General features: G+C 44.0%; 1 protein-coding gene across 4 annotated transcripts in view; it reads right to left on the bottom strand.

Annotated features, from left to right (window-relative positions):
• Window positions 1-24847, bottom strand: part of KIF27 (kinesin family member 27) — a 342610-nt gene that overhangs the window by 292059 nt on the left and 25704 nt on the right. For all 4 annotated transcript variants that reach the window (XM_029616875.1, XM_029616884.1, XM_029616868.1 and 1 more), the window contains exon 3: window positions 6876-7076. In XM_029616875.1, coding sequence (XP_029472735.1) covers window positions 6876-7076 — 201 coding nt within the window. The remainder of the gene's footprint in view (window positions 1-6875; window positions 7077-24847) is intronic.

The raw sequence follows: 24847 nt of genomic DNA on the forward strand, positions 1-24847 counted from the left end.
CAGAACTGTGACTAACATTCTATTTGCTGTTTTGACCACTAAGGTGAGGTATCATCATATTTTCCACAAGGACTCCAAAATCCTTTCCTTGAGTGGTAAACTCCTAATAGCACTGTGTGCACATAATTAGGATTATTTCCTCTGTGTACATCACTTTGCACTTGCCCACATTAAACTGCATTAAAATGTCCAGTTCTCCAGTTTTGCAAGGTCCTCTTACAATTCCTCACAGTCTGCTTGTGTTTTAGCTACTTTGAATAAGCGATGGGGCTGGATGGAATACATCTGAGGGTACTAAGGGAACTTAGAGATTTCCTGGCAACAACACTGGCTGACCTTTTCAATGCTTCTTTAGAATTAGGAATAGTTCCAGAGACTGATATGGTTCCTATTCAAAATAATGGAAGTAAGGAGGAGACTGGAAACTACAGGCCAGTTAATCTGATCTCTGTGGTGAGAAAATTAATAGAATCACTGCTAAAACAGAGGATGCTGCAGTTTTTGGAATCCAATGGATTGCAAGATCCAAGGCAACATGGTTTCACCAGAGGTAAATCTTGTCAGACAAATCTGATCGGGTTACTAGACAGCTAAATCAAGGGAGAGTGCTAGATGTAGTGCACTTTTGATTTCAGTAAGGCCTCTGACACAGTTCTGCATAGGAGAATTATAAATAAATTGACCGCCCTTGGTATGCGACCTACAGCGACTGACTGGGTTAGAAACTGGAAGAGTGGGAGGTGACAAAGGGTAGTGGTAAATAGGATTTTCTCTGAGGAAGGGGACGTTATTAGCAGTGTGCCTGAGGGATTGGTCCTTTGCAACATTTTCGTGAGCAACATAACGAAATGATTATCAGGAAAAGTTTGTCTTTTTGCTGATGATACCAAAATCTGTAACAGGGTGGACAGCCAGGAATGTGTGGAAAACATGAGGAGGGATCTAGCGAAACACGAGGAACGATTTAAGGTCTGGCAACTAAGATTTAATGCTAAAAAATCCAGATTAATAGTTACATAGTAACATACTAGTGATGGCAGAAAAGGACCAAATGGTTCATCCACTCTGCCCAGCAAGCTTAAGGTAGTAAAAAGCAACAGACAAGTCAAGGACAGAGTATAGACCTTTGGCTTTAGCCATAAACAGGTCACTGGATCACAATCTAAACTTGTACCCTAGGCAATAGAGGGTAAAATGATTTGCCCAAGGTCACAAGGAGTAGCACTGGGATTTGATCTCTAGTTTCTATGTTTACAGCCCACTGCTCTAACCACTAGGCTACACCTCCACTCAGTATTAAATATTTCTTTTTAAAGCTACTTGTTTGAGTTAAGTTTGGATTCAACCCCATGTCCTCTTGAAACATATTACACAGTACTAGACATGTGCACCACTGAAGTGCTTAGGATGCAAAAACCCAACCAATGGAGAGGGGCAGTATTGGAGGTGAAATTCTTCTAAGTACGAAGTAAGAGTGGGATTTCGGGGTGATTGTATCTGATGATCTTAAGGTTGCCAAACAGGTGAATAAAGCAATGGCAAAAGCCAGAAAGATGCTTGGCTGCATAGGGTCAGCAGAAAAAGGGATGTGATATTAACCCTGTATAGGTCCCTGGTGAGACCTCATTTGGAATACTGTGTACAATTCTGGAGACCGCACCTTCAAAAGGATATAAACCAGTTGGAACTGGTCCAGAGGGTGGCTATTAAAATGATCAGTGGTCTTTACTGTAAAGCATTATGGAGATAGATTTAAAGATCTAAACATGTACACCCCAGAGGAAGGACGAGATAGGGGAAATATGATAGAGACATTTAAATATCTCAAAGGTTTCCATGCACAGCAGGTGAGCCTCTTTCAACAGAAAGGGGCTCTAGAATGAGGTGTCAAGGAATGAGGATGAAAGGAGGTTGATTCTGCAGTAATCTTAGGAAATATTTCTTTATAGAGAGGGTGGTAAATGATGTAAATGCAGTAGAAGTGGTAGAGACAAAAACAATATCTGAATTCAAGAAAGAATGGGATAAATACAATCTCTAAAGAATTATAATACTAAATATTAGGGCAGATGGGCAGACTAGATGGGCCATTCAGTCTTTTTCTGGCGGCCTAAGCAGACCTAGTGTCCGCGAAGGCCTTGTAATATGGGCCCAGGCCCGCTCGACGAGCGGGTCTCGGTCAGAGGCGGAGGGGGGGAAGGAGGGGCAGTATGCGCGGGAAGGTAGAGCAGGCTTACAGTATAGGTAGTGGAGGGGGGGGAGAGTAGCGTGGCGCCGCGGGAGCATCGTGGCGGTTCGGGATTGGTGGACGGGCAACGGGGAACTGAGGAAGAGATCTGATTGGGGGTAGGAATTTGAATTAATTTAAGCGGGGTTAGAGATCGCGAGGCAGTCGGTATTGCACGGCGGCGAGGCAAGTTAGAAAAATTTGCTTGTGAATTCGCTTGCGAATTGTTCTAACTTGTTTGGTTATTCGAGTACCGGAGGCTTCCGGGTGTTCGGGTGCGGTTCCTGAGCGTTCGTTTTGTCATGGCTGAGTCGCATGGGACGGCGGAGGTGGAGCAAGGCGAGGAGATGGCGACAGCGCTGGACTCGGAGGAGGCAGCGTGGGTGCCGGGGTACTTCGCCGGGTTTTGGTGAAGGTAGGATTGGAGGGGCGTCGTTTTGGGACGCATTCTTTTCGAATAGGAGCAGCCACATCGGCTGCCGGAGCAGGTTTGTCAGCGGAAGTGATACAGAGAATTGGGCGATGGAGGTCGAATGTGTACAAGGGTTATATCCACCCTGAGGACGGGCGTGACTGAATGGTGACTAATTTTTGTTTCTTTTAGGTGCAGTGCCATCTGATATGTCGGTGTGGATCATCGGACATTCTTTTATTCATTGGGCACATCAGCATGCGGAGGGTAGACCTTACGGTCCACATTTGGATTTGCAGGACAGAGGGGTGCGGATCCACTGGTTGGGGCGGAGAGGCATGCTTTGGGATGAGCTGATTCCGTATGTGAAGAAGGAATGTACTCGTCTCAGCGTACCTCGAGTTGTGGTGATACATTTGGGGGGCAACGACTGGGGACGGATGGCTGGTAGGCAATTTATCAGCATAGTCCGCAAGGACTTGATGACGGTTTCCATACTATTGCCTACCACCGTCTTGTGTTGGTCGGACATAATCGTCAGACCTGCTGAATTAGATAACATTAGGTGGCGTCGAAGTAGGTCCAAAGCGAACCAACAAATTGGGTCCTGGTTGGCGTGCTTGGGGGGGCGTCATATTCGTCATGACTGGTCCTGGGGGAAGGTCACGGGATTATTTGGTTCTGATGGGGTTCATTTGTCCTTTTTAGGTATGGACCTGTTCTTAAACTCTATTCAGGAGGTTCTGGAGGCATTATTTCCGAAATAAGCGGGGCCGCATCTTCGGGGGTCACAGGGCATAGGATGCCTGTGTCTATGGCGCTTGGTCCGAACCAGCAGAGTTAAAGTTTGGTTTTGTTAAAAGGATTTCAGCAATATGCAAGTGATGGTTGACAACTGGGCTGTTGTCTGGGGGTGGTCCCTTGCAGGAATGAGGCGGGGACCACTGGGCCAGACCCCCTGCGGATTGGAGGCGGGGGTCCACTCAGGTTGGCTCCTTGCTTAAGAGTGGCGGGAGCTGGGACCTGGAGTGTTGTGCCAAATCTTTGAGCCGAGTGGATGGTAAATGGCTATCCTGCCGGAAAGAGGCGGATAGATTGGGAGGAGTAAAATGGCTGAAATCCCGGAACAATATGTGTTGTGTATGTTAAGGCTCGGACCATTTATTAATAAAGCTGCGGCCTTGTTTTGTCCAACATAATGTCTTGTGGTTATTGCTATGTTCAGGGTGGTTGCGAGTGAGTGTGGTCCTGGTTGCCCATATTATGCCATTATGTTTCTAATTCTGTGTCATCTGAAAATGTGAGATCAATCATTGCTCCCTTGTCCAGATCATTAATTAAAACACTTATTAGACCCGCCAGATTTTCGAACAGTTCTCCAGTCTCTTCTTTCTTCGAGCTTAGTCTATTGTAACTCTCGGCTCATTGGTTTATCTGCTTAAGTTATACATCATCTTCAAATACTTCAAAATTTCACAGCACGTCTTCTAACTGGCACTTCTAACCGAGACCGAGACCACATCACTCCAGACTTGCACTCTCTACCATGGTTCCCTGTTACTTACCAGGTGCAGTACAAACTTACATTATATATTAAAGAGTACTAGACAGAGTACTAGACATGTGCACCACTGAAGTGCTTAGGATGCAAAAACCCAACCAATGGAGAGGGGCAGGCCCACAAGCAGCCTCTTACCTTGCAGAGGGGCCCAGAGGACACTGCTGCCATTGCCGACACCACTGAAGTTTCCCCGCGGCCTGAAGGCCGCCACCTTCCTTGCTGCCTCTGTTGTGGCTCAGTGCCGCCTCTGCCTGCTCCTCGCAGCCCAGAGGCTGCTGTCGAAGTTGCCACTCCTCGCGACTCAAGCCGCCACCAACCAGGCCTCCCATGAGGCCTGGGAGCCGCTGCTGCTTCCCACTTTGCGGCCTGGGGCCGCTACTGTTCCTTCCTTGCTGCCAGGCCGCCCGATTCTTTCTTCCGCGGCCTGGAGACCACCGCCGTCATCCTTTTCTGCGGCCTGGAGGCCGCCCTCGAAGCTCCTCTTCTGCAGCTTGGAGGCCGCCATCGCCCGGGCCCTCTTCCATGGCCTGGAGGCCGCTTTCGACGTCCTCTTCTCGCAGCAGGGAACCACCATCAATCTTCTAACTTCGTGGCAGGAAGCTGCCGACGTCAAGGCCTTCTTCCTTCTTCGCAGCAGGACGTCGCTCTCCAAGACCCTGCCTCTACCTTAGGCGCACGGCTGCGCCTCCTCTCTTCTTTTAAAGGACCAGCAGTGGGCAGTCCTTCTGAGCTCCTCTTGCTGACATCCCCGAGGCGGTCCTCTTCAGCCCTATAAAGAGGTCCTTCCTTCATTCCATTGTTGCCTTCGCAAGGAGTTAAGTCATGGAGTTGGACTGCTCCTGGATCTTCAGTTCCAGCTCTTCATTCCAGGAGACCTCTGTGATCCTTCCTCGCTTCTTCAAGGCACTCTGTTCTTCATTGGTATTCCTTGTCTTCATCCATGGTTCCTGAACTTTTGTCTTCATCTTCATTCCAAGTTCTGGTCTCTCGTTGGATCCCGTCCTCTTGTCTCCAGATGTCCAGATGTCTCCTTGTCTCCAGATGCCATAGATGTCTAGATGCCTTGATGTCCCGAGGTACCAGTGTCCTTTCGTATCCAATGTCCTACATTCCAGCCTTGATGTTCATAGTCCTGATCCTGAAGTACATCAGTCTCTAGCTTCGGGTCCAGCTTTGCTTCACCTCGTCTCCAGCTGACCTTTCCTGGGAGTAAATCTGTATCTGGTGGCTGGAGCCCTCTTCCGGTTGGATCTGTCTTCGAGCACTGCCCGGATTCCTCCTTTGTCCCGAGCCTCAGTCCTGCGCATGTTCCGCTCTCCGTGTGATCCACGACCAGCCTCTTCAGGTTTTGTAGGGCACGCAGCGGGACAGGGTGGTCCGTGACCAGCCCATGTTGGCTGTGTAGGGCGCCCTGAGGGGCAGTGCCAGTCTAAGTCTCCAAGTATCCTGAGTCCTTATCCTTGTCTGAGTCTTCCCAAGTTCCAAGTCCTCATAGGAATATCCAGGATCCTCGCCTGACTCTCTAGAATCCACCTCTGATCTTCATTCACGTCTGAGCATCTTGCATCTGAGTTCCAAGCTACCTCATTGTCCTCGTCTCGTCTGAGTTCCAAGTACCAAGCGTCTTCGTCTCGTCTGAGTCTCCAAGCGTCCTAGTCTTGTTCAAGTCTTCTAGCCTAGTCCAAGTCCGAGGTCCCATCTTGTTCCAAGTTCTAGTACCATCACTTTTCCTCGACCTTTGTCCGTCCTGCCACATCTGCCGCTCCCCAGTGGCAGGTCTGAAAGTGGCCAGAGGGCTACCCCCGAGACCAGCATTGCATTGTTGGGTCTCTACCAGTGCATGCAGGTTCGGCAGAGGTTAGGGCTCGGTGGTCGACTTGCTCCTCCCATGCTTGGACATGTCTTGCCTGCTGTGGCGCTTCCACAGAGCTCCTCTCTGCAGTCGTGTCGTGGTCCAAGGGCACACATCTCCCGGGATCGGGCTCGCTCCCTAGCGCTCCCCCAACAACTAGCCAATATATAAGAACCATTAAGAAATCTAAATTTTTCAAGAAAGCACTTAAGAATCATCTTTTCCAAATGGCATATAATACACTCAATTGAATTTCCTTGTCCTACTTGACATAATCACTCATGTATTTTATTCTTTCCTTGTCTGGATTTATATTTTATGATGAATGTATTCTTGTGCTCCATCCTGGTCCATTGAAGGGCGGTTAATAAATATTTTCAATAAATAAGTTAAACACCGGTACCAGTATAAATCCCTGGGGTATTCCACTCTTCTTTGGTAAAACTAATCATTTAGTCCTACTCTCTGTTTCCTTTCCTTTAATAAGTTGCCAATGCACAATAGGCCATTGCCTCCTATCTCATGACCTTTTAATTTCCTGAGCAGTCTCTCATGAGGGACTTTGTCAAAAGTCTTCTGAAAATTCTATTAGCTCACCCTTATTCACATGCTTATCTACACTTTTTAAAAAATTCTAATAGATAAGAAAGCATATTTGTGAATATGTCTACTCTAAGGTGTTCATGGGAATACCATAAATTTGATACAGGGCAAGTATGAATACTTGCTCTGGGTACTTTCTGAAACATTTTCTTTTAAGCTGTTAAAAAGCATTCCATATGTCTTAGCCTGGAGATCAAGTTTAGAACAAGCTTCTACATACCAGTGTTCCCTTTTTCATCTTCTCTGATGTGAAGATCTTTGATTGAAGTGTCCAGCTCTAGCAGGTCTCTCAGCTCTTCCTTGTAGACCTCTATGTAGGATACTTTCACACTGAAGTCAATGTTAGGATTTTCAGAGATACTTTGAAACAGTTCCTGGATAGCATGTGGAATGATGCCTTTTTCTTCATCAATAACACAGGCTAAAAAATATACAAAAACAGCGATATGATATTTTTTAAGTGAAAAGACTATATTTTTAAATATCGGATTAAATGCTTTTCTTTTTCAAATTAACAAGTCTAATAAAATAAAACCTAGGGTTTCAATGCTCAATTTTATTTTATTTTTTCATTGGTGTTTTGTTTACAGAATTGACCTATTTGTGGTGGTGATTGGGTATAGTAACTGATCACAATTTCCAGTTATACACAAGAACACATGCACTAAATAAGAACTTCTTGGTGTATATTGCATGTCTCACTCTAATGACTAGATTTAACCCTTCCATACTAGTTCATTTTTCTCTATAAAGGCTTTCAATAGATATGAAATGTCTTATCCATCCTGACACTTATAGCCTTCAAAGAGCTTGCCACATGTTCTAGGCACAGTGGAGCTCTTACCTTGTGCCAAGTTGGCTGGTGCTACTGCATCATGATACATAAAATTCATGAGCAGAGGGAGTCTCTCATACATGGTGCCTAGAATCCTCCTGCGCAGCTAGGTAGTTTGGAGGAAACACTGGTTGAGATACATAAAGCAATGTCTTATAGTAACAATATTGTAACTTATAAGGGCCTGGATTCACCATTCTACAACAAAAAGGTGAATCCAGCGAAAACCGAGGGGGGGGGGGGGCAGGCCCGTGAAAGCCGGCAGCAATCGCACCACCGTGGTGTTATTGCTGCCGGCTTTCGCACCCAATAGCGCCACCGTAAAAGGTGGTGCTATTGGGCGTGCTACTGGCGACGATAACGGTCCTTACCTTATCACTTCCAGCGAAGATATCGCCGCGTACGCCTCCTCGCCGCCCTGACTCCTCTCCCCTCGCCGCCCCAACTCCGCCCCCAGCAAGCTAATGCGTGCGAAAAGGGACTTTTCGCGTGCGATAGCCTCTTATCGCTATGCAATACCGATAGAAAATGACCCCCAAAGTTTGTTAGATTTTGTGCTGAGCTTTTATGTATGTTTGGTACATCACCTAAAAATTTATGATAGGCAGTTTAAACATTTTTTTAAAATTTATATTTTATTAAATTTATATAATTATAGGCAGAAATTAACAACAAAGCAAAATACAATCCAATATTCACAAAAATAGGTACACACACACACACATCAGCATTACATTCTCTAGTCCACATTCAAATGGTCCACAAAACAGGTAATAAATTACAAGAAAGAGAAACTAAGTAGAGGATATAGCAATTTTTTTATTTACTTGTATCAAATCCTTTACTCCTCAAGAATCAACATTGTTAACTCTATTTGCTTCCTTATGATTAAAAACGTTTCAAGGAGAAGTGGATCTGAGAAAAGAAAATTATTACAAGAAGTAATCAAACATTTACAGGGGAATGTAGCTCCAGTAGATAAAACCCTCTGCTTTAAAACAAGAAAAAGTTTTCTTCTCATCTGGGTAATAACCAAAACATCAGGGAATATTTGAATTCTCTGTCCACAAAATTGGAATTGCTTACAAGGAAAATATTTACGAAACACATTATCCTTTTCCCTTTCTAAACAAAAGGAAACCAATAAAGTGGTCCTCAAGGGAATATTATCCAAAGAGGATTTCATGAAATGTGGTAAGACTAGGTTCATTACCAATCAAACGATCTACTGGCCCTTTCTCTTCATTCACCAATCTCTTATTTTTTGGTAAATAATAGATGTTGGAAACCAATGGGATTTTATCATCCACAAATCCTATTGGGCCGGATTTTAAACCCCCACCCCTGTGCGCGCCGAGCCTATTTTGCATAGGCTTGGCGGCGCGCACAAGCCCCGGGACGCGCATAAGTCCTGGGGCTTGCAAAAAGGGGCGGTCGGGGGCGTGGCCGAGTGCAGGGAGGGGAAGGTGGGGGGAGGCGGAAGGAAAGTTCCCTCCGAGACCGCTCCGAAATCGGAGCGGCCTCGGAGGGAACGAGCAGCGCGCGCAGGGCTCGGCACCCGCAAGTTGCACAAATGTGCATCCCCTTACGTGCGCCGACCACGGATTTTATAAGATACGCGCGTATCTTATAAAATCCGGCGTACTTTTGTTTGCACCTGGTGCACGAACAAAAGTACGCACGCGCGCTGTTTTTTAAAATGTACCCCAGTGTGTCTCAAAAATACCTTTTAAACATTTCAAAAGGAGATAAAGTCATGTCATTGGGAAATTCAAGAATATCAAATTTTTCCCACACTGGGAATTTTCTGTATTTTCAAAATGATTATTAATAATGAGAATATCTTTAATATGTGCGGATTTTAAAGCCTGTCAGCCACCAATCTCTCTTTTACTTCGACACCTCCTTCTCCACTAACCTAAATGGGTAACCTGTTCTATAAACTTTTGTTTAGAGTCCTCAGAGATCGTAACTATTTGAGCACTCAATTGAAACAAAGCTTTCTCTATCCATATGTCTATTAAAGTCATATTGACAGGCATCGAAAACCCCTCAAACACAACAAGAATATTATTAGATAAAACAAGTGTTGAAACAATTCCCAATTACAGGGAGCTCGATAGGCAAGGTATACTAGAAGCGTCTTTACTCACACTTGCTTCTCCAACAGATGATTGTTTTATTTTTCCCTCATTTCCCAGTCCTTCAGTCAAAATGGCATTAGAATAAGAAGGGCTCTCCAAGTTCTCCAAAACCTTCATAGTCTTTAAGGAGTATATCACCTTGGGGGTCGAGGAAAATACCAAGGCTCCTTCCTCCGCATCTATAAGGGAGGTTGGAGACCAAGAGACTTGAGGTTGTAATGGAAGAGATTTGAAAACCAAGCTAAGGGAGGCACCTGATGAACTTGAGCCCTCCCCTACTATGCCCAAAATTGATGATGTCGACAGACAGATGTCCATTGAGCCACATGTTGACATTACATAAGCCAGGAGCTTCCCCTTCTGCTTCTTTCCCATTAACAGAGGGGAATACTTCAAACCTGGACAGAAGATACTGCACCAGTAGTTGTCTTATGGCAAAACAAGATGGTAGATCTGATGTAATGTGAAAAATCAGAAATAAAATTTGTGAACCAAAAAGTACAACAGGATTATTTTTTATTATGTGATAAATTTCATGAATCTTTCCCGGATGAGACTAAAAAAAATTTCTTCCACTAGTTGGACACTTGACAGATTGGAGCTAAGGATTTAATGAAAGCTTGAGATCCATTTTACTGGCTCTTTAGTTTTTTTTAGTAATCCATATGTTTTTTTCTCTCTTTCTTTTTTTTTTTTCTTTCTTCTTCTTAGTTTTTTTTTTAATTCTACTAAACACCGATATAGAATGATGATGGTAGGTGTATATGAGAGAGTGTGAAGTAGAAAAGAGGATGGGATGATGAACGTAAGAGTGAGAGGTGTAGAATGTAAAGAGATATGGCTGGGATTTTTCAGGGTGCAAAGTGGAAAATGTATTTCTGTGAAGTGCACATTTAGCTATTAGAGATCTGTAGCACTAGTAAATGTCATGCTGACTGCAAATGTTACAGAACTATATTTTGGCTCTGTTTTGGCTGTATTTGAGGACAGCATCTGTATTTATACTTGTTTCTTGTATAAGTGTCTTCACAGAAAAAAAAGAGGGGAAGCACAAATTTATTTATTTACTTAATTTTCTATACCGATGTTGGTATTTACTTTCACACCGGTTTACAATGTTTTTGTAACTAAAAATCATAAAAATACAATAAAAATTTAAACCAATCAAACAAGTAAATATAAGTATAAAGCACTCTTAAAATTATGTAAATGAATCAAATCATAAAATAAATGTTAGAAATTAGAAGTATAAATAATCACATTAAAACATAGCCATTAAGAAAAATAATTAAAAGAAAGCATCAAAATATAAAATGGACAAAAGTTTTCCTAAGGGGCATGCCGCAGGCAGCTTTTATGATGTGACCCAGCCCCTTCTGATGACATCACAGTCTCTATGGGGGAAGGGAGGATACACCAGCATTCTCCCAGGTAAGACTCACAGCTCACCACTCCTCTTCTCCAGGGGTCCCACTAATTAGCGCAGGTAGGCTGCTTTTATGATATGACTTGGCCCCGTCTGATGACGTCACAGTCTCTGCAGGGGAAAGGGAAGATATCCACACTGGCATTCTCCCAACTAGGACTCTCAGCTCACTTTTCCTCCAGGTGTCCCCAGGTTTATACATTTTTATAAATAAATAAAAATAAAATAAATAACCTCTCTTCTTCCTTCACTATAAATTTTACCTCCTAGAAATTCTTCAGCTATGGAAAAGTTCCCTGTTTATAACATCACTAGCATCTGGAACCTGGGAGGGGGAATCTCAGACTAAAATGTGAAATTTGGGTGAACAGGACAGCAGATCTACAACAGATGATTCATGGACTGCTATCCTTGCCATTTATACTCTCCTTACACTGCAAATGAATCAATTGAAGTCAAAAAGTTTGTTAGAGAAATATTATAGTGATTTCATTTCCTTTATGTATATTGGAATTTTCATGATTTGGTACAATGTCTTTCAATCATCCTTTTGCAATATCCCAACCTGGATGTTCAGCTAATATGCTTACATTTGAAGAAACTTCTCTTTTGTTGAACAAAAAACAAGGAGCATAAAACAAAGAAATATTTTCTTTACTCCAACACAGCCAATCTCTTTTATATTTTCCCCATTCTTAAGGGTCACTGTAAAAAGTCTAACTGGAAAAGAATGATTATCCTTATTATTAGGAACATTTGTTGGTATTTCAATAGCTGGAACTTTCAGAAAACTTTCAGTGTGAAATGTGTTCCTCTTAACAATCAATCCAATGTTGCATTGTGATAATAAGCAACTTTCAGACTCTGTTTCATTATGTTTTCCCCTGTAGAAGGCTGTTCCAATTCGATTATTTGATTTATTTCTTTATCGAATGCTTGTGAGGTACAGTCATTGTCTGGTGCGGAAGGTAATACAACCACTTGAGGTGAAAAAGGTGTAGTTAAAAATCAGCATTAAAGCCGTGCGATAGGGCTTCGCAAAACTGTAAGCCCAGCCCACTCCCGCCCCTAACTCCTCCTCTTTTTCAGATTTGCATCGCACCATGTGTTATGGTGCTATCACATGCGTTAAAGGCGCTTTACGTATGCGTTAAAGGCGCTTAACGCATGCGAAAAACGCCACAACGCGATTTGATAAATGACCTCCTCAGATGGGAAATACTGAAAAAACATGCTCCTGTATCCCTCCATCAAATGTCCAAAACGAGGTGGTCAGCCAGGATAGATTGTGTTTCACCTATTGCTCAACATTTGGGAAGTATTAGAAATGCTGTAAAAGAGGTGACCAAGCTTACAAACTTAGCAGAATGTAAGACTGACCTTGGTGGTATTGAAAAGTATCTGGACAGTTTTGAATGTGTTTTAATGGCTTAAATTTGGATTAAAGTGCTAACAATGATACATGAGGTAAATCTACTATTGGAATACTGTGATGCAACATTGGACGCAGACAGAGACAATATCAATCAATTACAAGAAGATCTTCTGAAGCTTAGAGACAAGTGGGATGAAATACTTCAAGAAGCCTGAACAGTGTCAAGTAAAATAGGTATATTGACTAATTTTAATTTGCATCGTGGTTCCACACACTCAACTCAACAACATGCAGAAAATTACTTCATGGTGAATGTCTTCCATCACATAATAGACTTTGTACTTAATGGGCTTAAGCGTCGATTTTCTGCAGTTAAAGAAATATGCAACCAATTTGATTTCTTATGGGACTTTTAAGAATTTGAGTGAAGACAAATTATTTCAAAAAGTTAACAGATTTGTGAGCCAATATGTGAATCACGTATCATTTGAACTCCTCGATGAAATAGCTTTACTTAAGAGAGTGTTTGACATAAATTTTAAAATTGATGATATGTCACCGAAAAAAATGTATGGTCAAATATTGAGTTTGAAGTTATCTAATATTTTCCGAATGTCCTTATTGCACTGAGAATTTTCTTGACACTTCCAGCAACAGTGGCATCAAATGAAAGAAGCTTTAGTGTCCTAAAATTAATTAAATCCTATTTGCGATCGACAATGGGACAAGAATGACTAAATGGATTGGCTATATTGAATATGAATAGTGATATAGCAAAGTTACTTGACTTTAATTGTAATTGAAGAATTTGCTAACTAAAAAGCTCATAAAGCCTTCTTAAATAAATAAAAATTATTTGGGAAATTTAGAAAACGATTTCTCTTATTAAGTATCACATCAGAACCTTACATAGGTGCCTACTTTTCTTAGCTGGCACAGGCCTAATTCCTGCTCTCTCCGGCCCTGTTAGGAAGCATAATAGAGCACTAGGAAGGACCCACAAATAAAACTTATGTTTTGGCTAAATCCAATAACAGGCTATTCCCCTTTAGAAAAAAGGATATCATTTCTTTCTGAGTTATTGGGGGACTTTATACATTTGCAAATGGATGTTGCCCTTTTGAATAACATAGTAGAATGGCACCTATACAATCCTTCATTACTCAGGTCTGTTTGGCTGTTCGACTGGAAATTGCTAGGACATGGAAGCAGAAGGAAGTTCCTTCCTTGGAGAAAATTCTTTCCAGACTTGATAATGTTTGCACTATGAATAAATTAACAGTGGAAAAGACTTGTAACCTGCGTAAGTTTTATGCAACCTGGGATTCTTACCTGCAGTAGCGTAAGACCTCTCATTAATACAGATCTATATAATGGTTGAGATATGTTCTGCAGATACCTTATTCTGTCTTGTAGGCCTCTTATGGTGTTTTCTTAACAATCACGGAGGAAGGGCTTGTTCCATCTTTAGTGCCTGATTCTGATGATTATTTATAATGTAATTTATCAGGATGTGCATGTTGGTGGGGAGGGGTAGGGGGGAACTCATTGAGTTTAAAAGAAAATGTTGATAGTTGTTCATATGTTTGGATGTGGTTATTATGTTTGTATAAGATTAACATGGACAACAATAAAAATTGCTATTAAAAAAAAAAAAGAAAGAAAAAAGGATATCATACAAGATTTGTTACGCCAACCAGTACCTTTTGAGAATCTTTTTTTAAATACTATGGGGCCAATTTTAAATGTTACGCGCGTGGGGTACATTTGTGCGCGCTACCTGGCGCACACAAATGTACACCCGATTTTATAACATGCGTGCACTGCCGCACACATGTTATAAAATCAGGGGTCAGCGCGCGCAAGGGGGTGCACACTTGTGCACCTTGCACACACCGAGCCCAAGGGGAGCCCCGATGGCTTTCCTAGTTCCAAGGCCGCTCCAAAATTGGAGCGGCCTTGGAGGGAACTTTTCTACCGCTCCCCCCCACCTTCCCCTATCTAACCCACCCCCCAGCCCTAACTAGATCCCCATCTTTGTTGCAGAAGTTACGCCTGCCTGAGGCAGGCGTAACTTGCGCGCGCCGGCCAGCTGCCGGCGCACCATCCCCCAGCACAGGCCACTGTACCAGAGGACTCGGGACCGCCCCCGGACCGCTACCCCACCCCTGGCCCGCCCATTTTTGAAAGCCCTGGGACATATGTGCGTGCAGGGGTAGGTTTTCGAGGGTTACGCCCGTAACCCTTTGAAAAATCTACCCCTGTGTGTGTGCTCGGGCTATTTTAATTATAATTCATATTAAATCTCCAGTAGCCTTCTCATTCCCATCCCTTTTTCAATACAATAAAACATTGAATTTAGGTTATTTGTCAAAATTTACTGAAAACCTCTTTCCAGGGAGAAAGCAAGCATGCTACTATTGAAATGAACTGTTAAAGGAAGAGCCAATGTAACATGAGCTGTCAGCCTAGGAAAATTATAGCCAGGTTGAAAAGGTGATTGGATCTCTATCATGAAGGTGGTCAGCCCCTATTTTAGAGGTATTAGTGAGAATTTCAGGACAGAGCTTTGCACAGAACCAACCACCTGAATCTTACCGCTTAATTACATTCGAATATCACTTCACAAACTAATTGCAGAATCCTAAATTACAGGACTTTGTCTAAAAGAAGAATTTGTGTTGGAAATGTAGTGAAAGACAATCTTATTAAACAGAGATCCGTACCCTAATAACAAGGGGAGTCAAAACCCTTGGGCATCTGTTTTTTATAGCAGAGAAAGAAAAATACTAGGTAAGACATAGGAAAAGAAAGCATGCAAGCTCTCCCATCCTTAACTGGATCTCAGCTTTGCAGCCAAGATGGGAAGGGGTCCTCCAAGCTGGGTAAAAACTAACAGGCCATGGACTTAGCCAAACTGTAATCACTGAAATCTGTAGGGTAAAAGCCAGAGACCCTGAACCAGGATGTGCATAAACTGAACCTAAGCCTGCAGCCATGCACACAGACTGAACCAAGGTGCCGGCCTAAGCAACACAAAGATGGAGTCTTCAGTCACATGATGATCCTGGCAACTTCATATGGGACTATAAGTCACACAGAGGAGAAGAAACTGTAAATTGTTCTTCCCTATCAGACATCTCTCTTTACACACAGAGGACACAAAAACTGTGATCATGTCCTTGGTGAAAACTTTGTATCTAACCATGAAACCAGCTATGAAATGGATATCGTTCAGCAAATGTCCACTGATGAACTTCAATACCCGCAGTGAGAACATTCATATGCATCTAGACTCAGACAATGCCATTTTCATCCCACCAATCCTGTGCCTATAGATGGTGGTGACATCTAATCAAGATCAACGCTGGATCCTATGGAACTGAATACGCAACGAAGTTGCAAACAGAGAAAAAGACTCTGAACTATACAGACTGTGGATCTTTCCCCATGGATTTTCTCAGGACATTTTATTAAGGGATTTTTCCCAGGACATTTTCTTCACCAAAAATTTGATTACTGTAGTTCACGATACTCGTGAACCAGCAAACCTAATATCGAGTGCCGTGCTCAGCACAGCCTACTCTGCTAATCTTGGAGTAGATGCCTTGTCAACTTATTCCCTGATAGAACTTTGGCAAGCCAAGGACTTCTTTACCCTGTTCTTGCCAGCATGCCTCACAAACACGTCGGTGAGATCCCTGGGTTCTGTTTTCCTGTCATTCGCCTGCCGAGGATTTGCTTGGTTTTTCCTGTGGCATGCTGGATTTTTGTAGGATTATGACTCACCAAGGGCTAAGAGCAAGAAACTGGCTTAACTAATCTTTCAGCTGGGTTAATTAGTTTGGCACTGTGCAATTGACAATTGCCTGTCAACTTGGAGATAACACATGAGTTTATGCTCATCTTTTGTAACAGTGCTTTGCTCTGTAACCTTTACAAACTTAAAACAAAAAGAAAAGAAAGGTATTGTATTAAATCTTACAGACTCATGCTGCTACAATAAAACTGATTGATTACCTCACAAAAATGTAAGCAACTGCACCCTTAAAATTCTTGGATTTGTATCATCATCTTATCAGTTAAATCTTTTAATCTCCTGTAGCCCGCCTATCCTACAGAGCTATAATTACTGAGCAATGGGCAAGCCACGAGCCTAGCTGAAGTATAAACCCTAGCAATGGAAATCCTTCCAACTGAGGAAGAAAATCTCAAGGTATTAGCCATGCAATGGTGGAGCTTTGGTTCAAGGAGTAGTACCAGCAGCAGATAAGGAGGAGGTGCTAGGTCACACAGCAGGTTGGGGTCTCCAGCAGCAGATCAGGAGGCAGATTTGGATCGCCCTTAAGGGCAGAGACTCAGCAATAGATCAAAGGTAGAGCAGAGGAGATGACAGCAGCAGTCTAGACACAACAGATCTCCCCCCGTATGACTAGCTGTACCCACCAGTCCATGGCAATTCTTCACATGGGGTATAATGGGAAGAAAAAGAGGGAGAGGATAACTGTACTGGATGAAAAGGAGCAAAAGAGGTTCTCTCTTTTCTATATGGTGATACTTTATAGGGACTAATAACCCCCCCACCCAGTAGCAAAATTAACTGTCTGTTATCTTGAAGAAATGTATATGGTCATGTAGTCTAATTAAAACTTTTACATATTTGGAAATACTGCCAAACCTGTTTTAAGAGAGGGAAATCCCACCTACTAATACGTTCTTCCCCAGGAGGAGGCACTAGATGCAACACCCAAGGACTGATGGAGCCACCCAAGGGGGGGCTCCTGCAAGATTTGTTCCAGACCCTAAAATGCCTCTGTAAGGCAATTGGGCATGGGGGTATTACATTAGATAAATGCCATATTTGAGGTATAGATGTTTTGGAACTAGATGCTTATGTTAGAAAGTCTTGATATATAGAAACCTGAACATTAAGTAAAAAAATTGTAACTTGCAGAAAAGGAAACCAATGAGTTCATGAACAGAAGAAAGCCACAGGAGGATGGAATGGGCTGTAGACTTTCAACACAAGGAAAAAAAACTATGCAACACAATATCTGACCATACAATACATTGGCAATGGTTGCATGGAATGGACTTAGTTTTTGGGTGCTTGCCAGGTTCTTATGGCCTGGATTGGCCACTGTTGGAAACAGGATGCTGGGCTTGATGGACCCTTGGTCTGACCCAGTATGGCATTTTCTTATGTTCTTATGTTCTTAAACTCTATGCAATAATTTAATCTGGTTCCACAGAAAAACATGCCTGCTGATTTATAAGTCATGAAACTGACAAGTAAAAAATTACACCTTTCACATTAGGATGCAAAATCTATCCATAAACAAACCCATAAACTTTATCAACTGTGAGTCAGATGTACTAATTATTTTTCTCTTACAGACAGAAGAAATTCTCTGTTATGGTTCAAGTATAGTAAGTTACAGATTAACTATATTTGAAGAAACTGATCACCTCTGTTCTAGTTACCGTATGTCAGTAATACTTCCAGGTATTAGGGAGATAGCAAAGGTATTAAAATAAAAGGTTATTTTTTTAAATCAATCAAACTCAGCAGATTTAATCCAGAATTCATGAAGCAGGCACATAAGGCATGTGTATGTGTATAACTCCTACATTGTGACTTTAATTACTGAAAAACCACCTTTTCTTAAATTATTGGCAATCACATTAACCCTGATGGCTATCTGCTTAGCTAGAAGGATATCTGAGCTGCAAGCGTTGTCACATTAGGACCCTTTCCTGTGCTTTTCGAAGGATGGGGTTTCTTCCTTTTTGCCTAGGTGGTTTCCTCTTTTCACCTTAACCAGGTTGTCGAACTTCCGGCCTTTCCAAATTTCAGTGGATGCTCCTATGGCGAGGGAGTTCCACTTATTGGATGTGCAACAAATTCTTTTATATTTTTTTTTTCATGCATTTCCAAATTGACAGCAAAAATTGTTAGAGAAATAAGTGCAATAAAGAAAATATATTTGAAAGGTAAATTTAACCATGTGCATATTTTGCACATCCTTCCATTATAAAAGGAAATGGAGAACAAGAGAAGAGAAATTTAAAAAGTGAAAAGAATTTAGAAACAAAGAAAACTGAGGTTCCACCAGGTATTTATTACAGACAACCAATCATAGTAACTAAGCGTGCGAATCTAGAAATGTTTGAAGTTGGGATGGCTCAAAAAAAGACATAATTCACTTTGAGATATTTCAAAGAACATTTACAGGGGTAACTAAGAACAAAGTGGCCCCCCTTAGAAACCATCTCAGAACACACAAATTGTTTTTCGACATAACTGGGTAATTCTAGTAAGACCAGGGGTAGATCCATATTTTTTGCCCATAGAACAAAGATGAGCAGTTACAAAAACAAATTAAGACATTTCTTTAAGCAAATGTCACCAAAAGAGTTCCTCTTTGTAGGATTTCCGTAGTTTGTGATGTTTCCAAAATATTTGAGATCTCCAATGTGAGATCTTGAGGTTGATTACCCACTGCATCTTCAATAACTGATGTAAATAAAATGCTTTAGTTATCACCAGCATTGCAGCTGTGGGAACTTTCAAGACTTGAGAAATATTCATAAAATGTTCTGTAGGTGACACTAACCTTATAATAGGAAAATTTAGCACTCTTAATTAGAGCTTCTCAAAGAATTTTCCAAATTCTTAGTCTATTTGCTCAGACTGAGCCAATACATGTTGACTTTCTCAACCGAGGCAACCCAAGAATCAATAGTATCCAGCTTTGTTGCAGAATTAGAAATTGAAGTTGCATTAGCTTGTTTTTGACTGTTGGTATCCAAAATAGCTTTAGTTAACCAAGATACTGAAGCTTCCAGAGTTACTAGAGCATCCCAGACCGACTCCAAGATAATTTTGGGTGGTTTAAGAAGACCAAACTTAGCAACTGTTAACAGTTGACACGCCACCTCCGCTGCCAACCCCCTCTCCACTAGCAACGTCAGAAGGAACCGGCCTCAAAGCTGAAGTAACAGGAGTAGCTCCTGTCCACTGCAGGCCCCACCCGCTGGAACACACTACCTACGAATCTCCGCCTCGAGCCTTGCACCATCAAATTCAAGAAAAAGTTAAAGACCTGGCTCTTCAAACAGGCATACCCAGATTAGGACCCTTACACCATAATCCCATTGCCACAGATGTTTGCTTCTAAACTACTAATAGTCACATTATTATATTAACATGTTATTTCTCTGCAGTTTCTTTTCTCATTCCTCTTTAGTTATTACTCTAGTTGTTATTCTCTGCAATCCCATCCCCTTCCCTGTTATATGTAATTTCTACCTTCAGTTTGATGTAAACCGATATGATGTACCCACTAATATCAGTATAAAAAAGCCTCTAAATAAATAAAATAAACAAATAAATATTAGAAAAGTACTTTTCTGGCTTATTCCCAGTCAAATTTCAGCTTTTGTTTTTGTCTGTGTGTTGGTTCTGGCAGTTTCGTTCTATTCATTTGCAACAGGGCTGGAATTCGCTGCCATGGGCCATCATTTCCAACTGTCTGGGGATTTTTACCCTATTTTATATCCTCTCCCTTACCTTGTACCATTTCTTTAATTTTTATCTGTGTGTCAATCTAAACTGTCAGAATAATTATATTTATACATACTATATACTGAAAACAGACTGTAAAGCTTAGATTGTTGGAACTAATACCACCACAGACAGTGGATCTTTCAGCAACTTTCTGAACATTCTAACAAGATGAAATTTAACCCTCAAAGGTTTCATTTTCAAAGCACTGAAATCAAATACTATAGCTCTGTGTTTGCTGAAGACATAATCTGGTTGCTTTCCAGGTACCAGCTGCCAAGATAAATATTTAAACCTCACATGTATCTCATTTGAGACTTTTGAGTGTACACAACAAAGCAGCATGAAATGCTCCTCTACACTGATAAGTATGCTAACTTCGTCATATAAAGCTGTAACTAGTGTACACTTACCCAACAAAAGCAAAACAAAAAAAAAGGACAATTTATAATTTAGCGAGTGATGTCAAATTTTAAGGTGGATCCATTGATGGAGAGATCGGCTTTTTTCAAAGGATTAAGATTTTTAATTGACATCCAAGTGAACCAATAAGGAGCGATTGTTGCGCTGGAGGTGGACCTTTGGCCTGGTGCAGGATTGGTACGGCCCTCTGGTCGAACCCAGAGAGTGCCTGCCACCAGGAGGCGGAGCACACAAGGAGACAGAGGCTAGCTGGAGATTCACCAATAACAGTCCGGGGTTTCTGCAGGTTCAGCCCTTAGGTACCCGGACCGTCTGGACTTAGGTGGGCCTCCGGTGGTCTCCTGGAGAGGAATCAGAGAGGTGTGCTCACCACGAGCAAGGGTGCGTAGCTGATACAAAGCGGATGAGCTAGACCTGAACCAGAAGTTCCGGAGACCTCAGGAAGGCAACAGTTCAAGGAGGTCCTCTGGATGAGACAGGCAGCGCCTGCAGGTCTAGCCACATGGAAGCCGCAGTTGTTATCCAAGTATGTTGGCCCAGTGGTCACTGGGGGCCAGAAGAGATTGTCCAAGAGAAGCACAAGGGCCAGAGTATCAGTCCAAGAGAGGTCAGCCAAAGCAGGGTCAATACCAGAATCAGTCCATGTGTAGTCGAGGCAAGCGAGGGTCCGTTCCAGGTGGCAGGCAGTACAGTAGTCAGGCAGGCAGTGGTCAGTTCTAGGCGGCAGGCAAGAGAATGGTCAGGCAGGCAGAGGTCAGTACCAAGAAGACAATCCGGACACAGGAACAAGGAGACACAGGAACTGGAGACACTGGAACAGGAGACACTTGGAACAGAGGCAAACTATCACACCAACGGTGTCGACCCGATTGCCAAGGCGAAGACCAGAAGTTTGAGCCCTGCTTATATACAGGGCTCAGGTGACATCATCAGATAGCGCCACGGATGAGTTTCCCGCGCTTGGCCCTTCAAATGTTCGGGAGTTCCGTGCGTGCACGCACGCGCTAAGGGGCAGGGCCAATGCCGTAGAGGATGCAGAGCCCCGATGCGAGGAGCACTGCAAGGAAAAGGGCCTCAATGGGCCTGGAGACAACCGGGGTGTCGTGGACGAGCAGCGCTGGTGGACACTGCGAGTGAGGAGCTGGTAGACAGGCACACCAGGTGAGCAGCCCAGTCGCGGCACCAGCGCAGCCTGGAAGCGCAACAGTGGGCTATGAACCAGGAGACCAGGGTTCGAGTCCTGCTGTCACTCTTTGTGACCTTGGGCAAGTCACTTTACCCTCTATTGCCTCAGGTACAAACTTACAGGCCGATACAGTAAGGAGCGGTAGGAAGAGCTGCGTTAGTGCCGGGCGCATCTGCGGTTGCCGCACGCACAGTCCGGCTCACCTACCGCTCGATACTGTATTTAAATTGCTTGCAAATGCAAGCTGCGTCTAAGAAGCGTCCATGAAGCGTTAGGCCCGCGCAATCCATTTTACTGTATAGAGCGCTATACAGTATCCTGGGTGCGCTGGCCTAACGCTTCACGGACACGCTGGTATCTGTCATTTCAAATGTCATTTGAAATGACAGGTACCAGGAAGTGGACGGTTCTCCTACGCTCGGGATTGCCAGTCCTCTCTCCCCTCCTCCCGAAGCAAGGCGCGAAAAGCAGCCTTGCTTCGGGAGAAGGGGAGAGAGGACCAGCAGTGTAAAGCAACGAAGCGACTTACTTTTTTGCAGCCCCCCTCCGGAGACGGACATTGGCGACGACGGACGCAGCTCCCCTGTCTCCAGCTGCCCGCGAAGATGGACGCATCACACGGGCAAAAGCGGCCCCTGTGCGTGCAATTGGGCCGCTCAAGACGTGACGTCACATTCCATGACGCCAAACGTAATGACGTCACGCCTTGAGCGGCCCAATTGCACGCACAGGGGCCGCTTTCTCCCGTGCGATGCGTCCATCTTCGCGGGCAGCTGGAGGCAGGGGCTGGAGGCAGTGACTTACTTTTTTTGCAGCCCCCCTCCGGAGACTGACATCGGCCACGGAAGCGGCTCCCCTGCCTCCAGCTGCCCGTGATGATGGACGCATCGCACGGGCGAAAGCGGCCCCTGTGCGTGCAATTGGGCCGCTCAAGGCGTGACGTCATTACGTTTGGCATCACGGCATGTGACGTCACGTCTTCAGCGGCCCAATTGCACGCACAGGGGCCGCTTTCGCCCATGCAATGCGTCCATCATCGCGGTCAGCTGGAGGCAGGGAAGCCGCGTCCGTCATCGCCGATGTTCGGAGGAGGGGAGAGGACTGGGGCTGCCCCGGAGACCAGCACCCATGGACGCGGCCAGGGCAGGTGAGCGGGGGCTGGGGGAAAGTTTGCCGCCTACCCTTACCCCTGCCTCTAACGCAGGGGTAAGGGTAGGCGGTAAGTTAGCAGGTTAAACGCGCGGCAAAACGGCAGGGTAAAAAAGCGATAGTCGGGGCGCGCGTTACTGTATGGGAGAAAATAGCTAATTCGATCGTTTACATGTAATATACATGCCGCGGGTGGAAGGGGCTACCCGGTGATTTAAGGACGCGGTAAGAGTAGGTTAAAGGGGATAGTGAATCGCGGGTTGGACTAATGCGGCCGAAAAGTGGGTAGAAAGCGGGTTAGGAGCAGGGTAACCGTGGCCACACTTTACTGTATTGACCTGTTAGATTGTAGGCCCTCTGGGGATAGGGAAATAACTACAGTACCTGAATGTAATCCGCTTTGAAGCGCTGAAAAAAGTGCAAAAAGCAGAATATAAATCTAAATAAAAATAAATAAATAAGATATGGTGGGAAGGCTCTTCTGGACCGAAGCCCTCCCACGACAGGAGGTATTCCCAATGGTCTCTATGACTCCAGACATCCAGGACTTCCTTTACCTGTACGATGTTCTCGGGCTTGGCAGCGTGTTCTGTATTTGCAGGAGGATTTCAGGAAGGCAAGGACCAAAGGTTTCAACAGTGACACGTAGAATGTGTTGTGGATTCCCATGGAGGCAGGGAGTTGCAACTGATAGGGGACTGCACCAATGTGTTGAAGAATTGGGAAAGGCCCTATGAATTTGGAGCTAGTCATTGAGACACTAGGCATAACTGAATATGTCTTGTACTGAGCCAGACTTTCTGGCCAGGCCAGAACAGTGATGCAGCCCGACGATGGGCGTCGGTAAAGTGCTTGGCCTGCTCGGCTGCTTTGTTGAGTCTCTCCTTACCTTGATTCCAGAGTCTGTGAATAGTTTGCGCTGTAGACTGAGCTGCAGGTGAAGGCACAGTGAGTGGAACCGGCAGGGGTAGGCATGGTTGGCGACCAAAGACCACTGCAAAAGGTGAGACATCCGTGGCAGAGGCAACATGGGTGTTGTGGGATAGTTCCGCCCAAGGCAGGAGGTCAGCCCAGTTATCTTGTTGGTCGTTGGCATATGACCGTAGAAATGATTTTAAGGAACAGTTTGTCCTTTCGGCTTGGCCATTTGCTTGCAGATGGTAGGCCGAGGTTAAGTTCAATGTAATGTTAAACTTCTTACAAAGTGATCTCCAATATTTGGCAGCAAATTGAGGACCCCGGTCAGAGACGATTTCCTGTGGGAGTCCATGCAGACGAAATACGTTGGTCAGAAAGAGTTTAGCTAGCTCTGGAGCTGAAGAGGAAACCAGTCAATGATTACCCAGATTACAGTATTTCCCTTTGAGGGAGGCAGGTCCACAAAATCAGGAGCGAGACTTGACCAAGGTTCAGTTGGCACCGGAAGAGGTTGGAGGAGGCCCCTGGGATGGCCAGTCGGAGGTTTTTGTTGTGCACAAACTGGATAGGAGTCACGTAGTCGCGGGAGTCCTTAACCATATTAGGCCACCAATAGTGCCTTCGGAGCATTTTGAGAGTCCGGGCTCAGCCAGGGTGACCAGCTAGCTTAGAGTCGTGAGCCCAACGGAACACACGTTTGCGAAGACGGCAGGGGACCACCATCTTCCTGGCTGGTACCGTGGTGGTGACTGCAATGGATATGCAAGATGGATCGATGATGTGCCTAGGAGTCTCGGGTGTATCCTCCAGCTCAACGGAGCAAGAGAGCGCATCTGCCCAGAGGTTTTTAGTTGTTGGGTGACAGTGGAGCTCGAAGTTGAAGCATTCAAAAGACAGGGCCCAGCGGGCTTGTCTGGGATTAAGTAATTGGGCCTCCTTTACTTGTACTAGATTCTTGTGGTCAGTAAATATTGTGAATTTGTGTTGTGCCCCCTCCAACCAAGGATGCCATTCCTGGAGGGCTAGCTTCACAGCTAGGAGTTCACAGTCCCCTATAGTACAATTTTGTTCAGTGGATGAGAATTTGTGTGAGTAGAAGGAGCATGGTACTAAGGTTCCTTTTGTGGAGTATTGACTCAGAACCGCTCCTGCTCCAATGGCGGATACGT

Source organism: Rhinatrema bivittatum, chromosome 1 (genome assembly GCF_901001135.1).
Source record: "Rhinatrema bivittatum chromosome 1, aRhiBiv1.1, whole genome shotgun sequence".
NCBI classification, from domain to species: Eukaryota; Metazoa; Chordata; class Amphibia; order Gymnophiona; family Rhinatrematidae; genus Rhinatrema; species Rhinatrema bivittatum.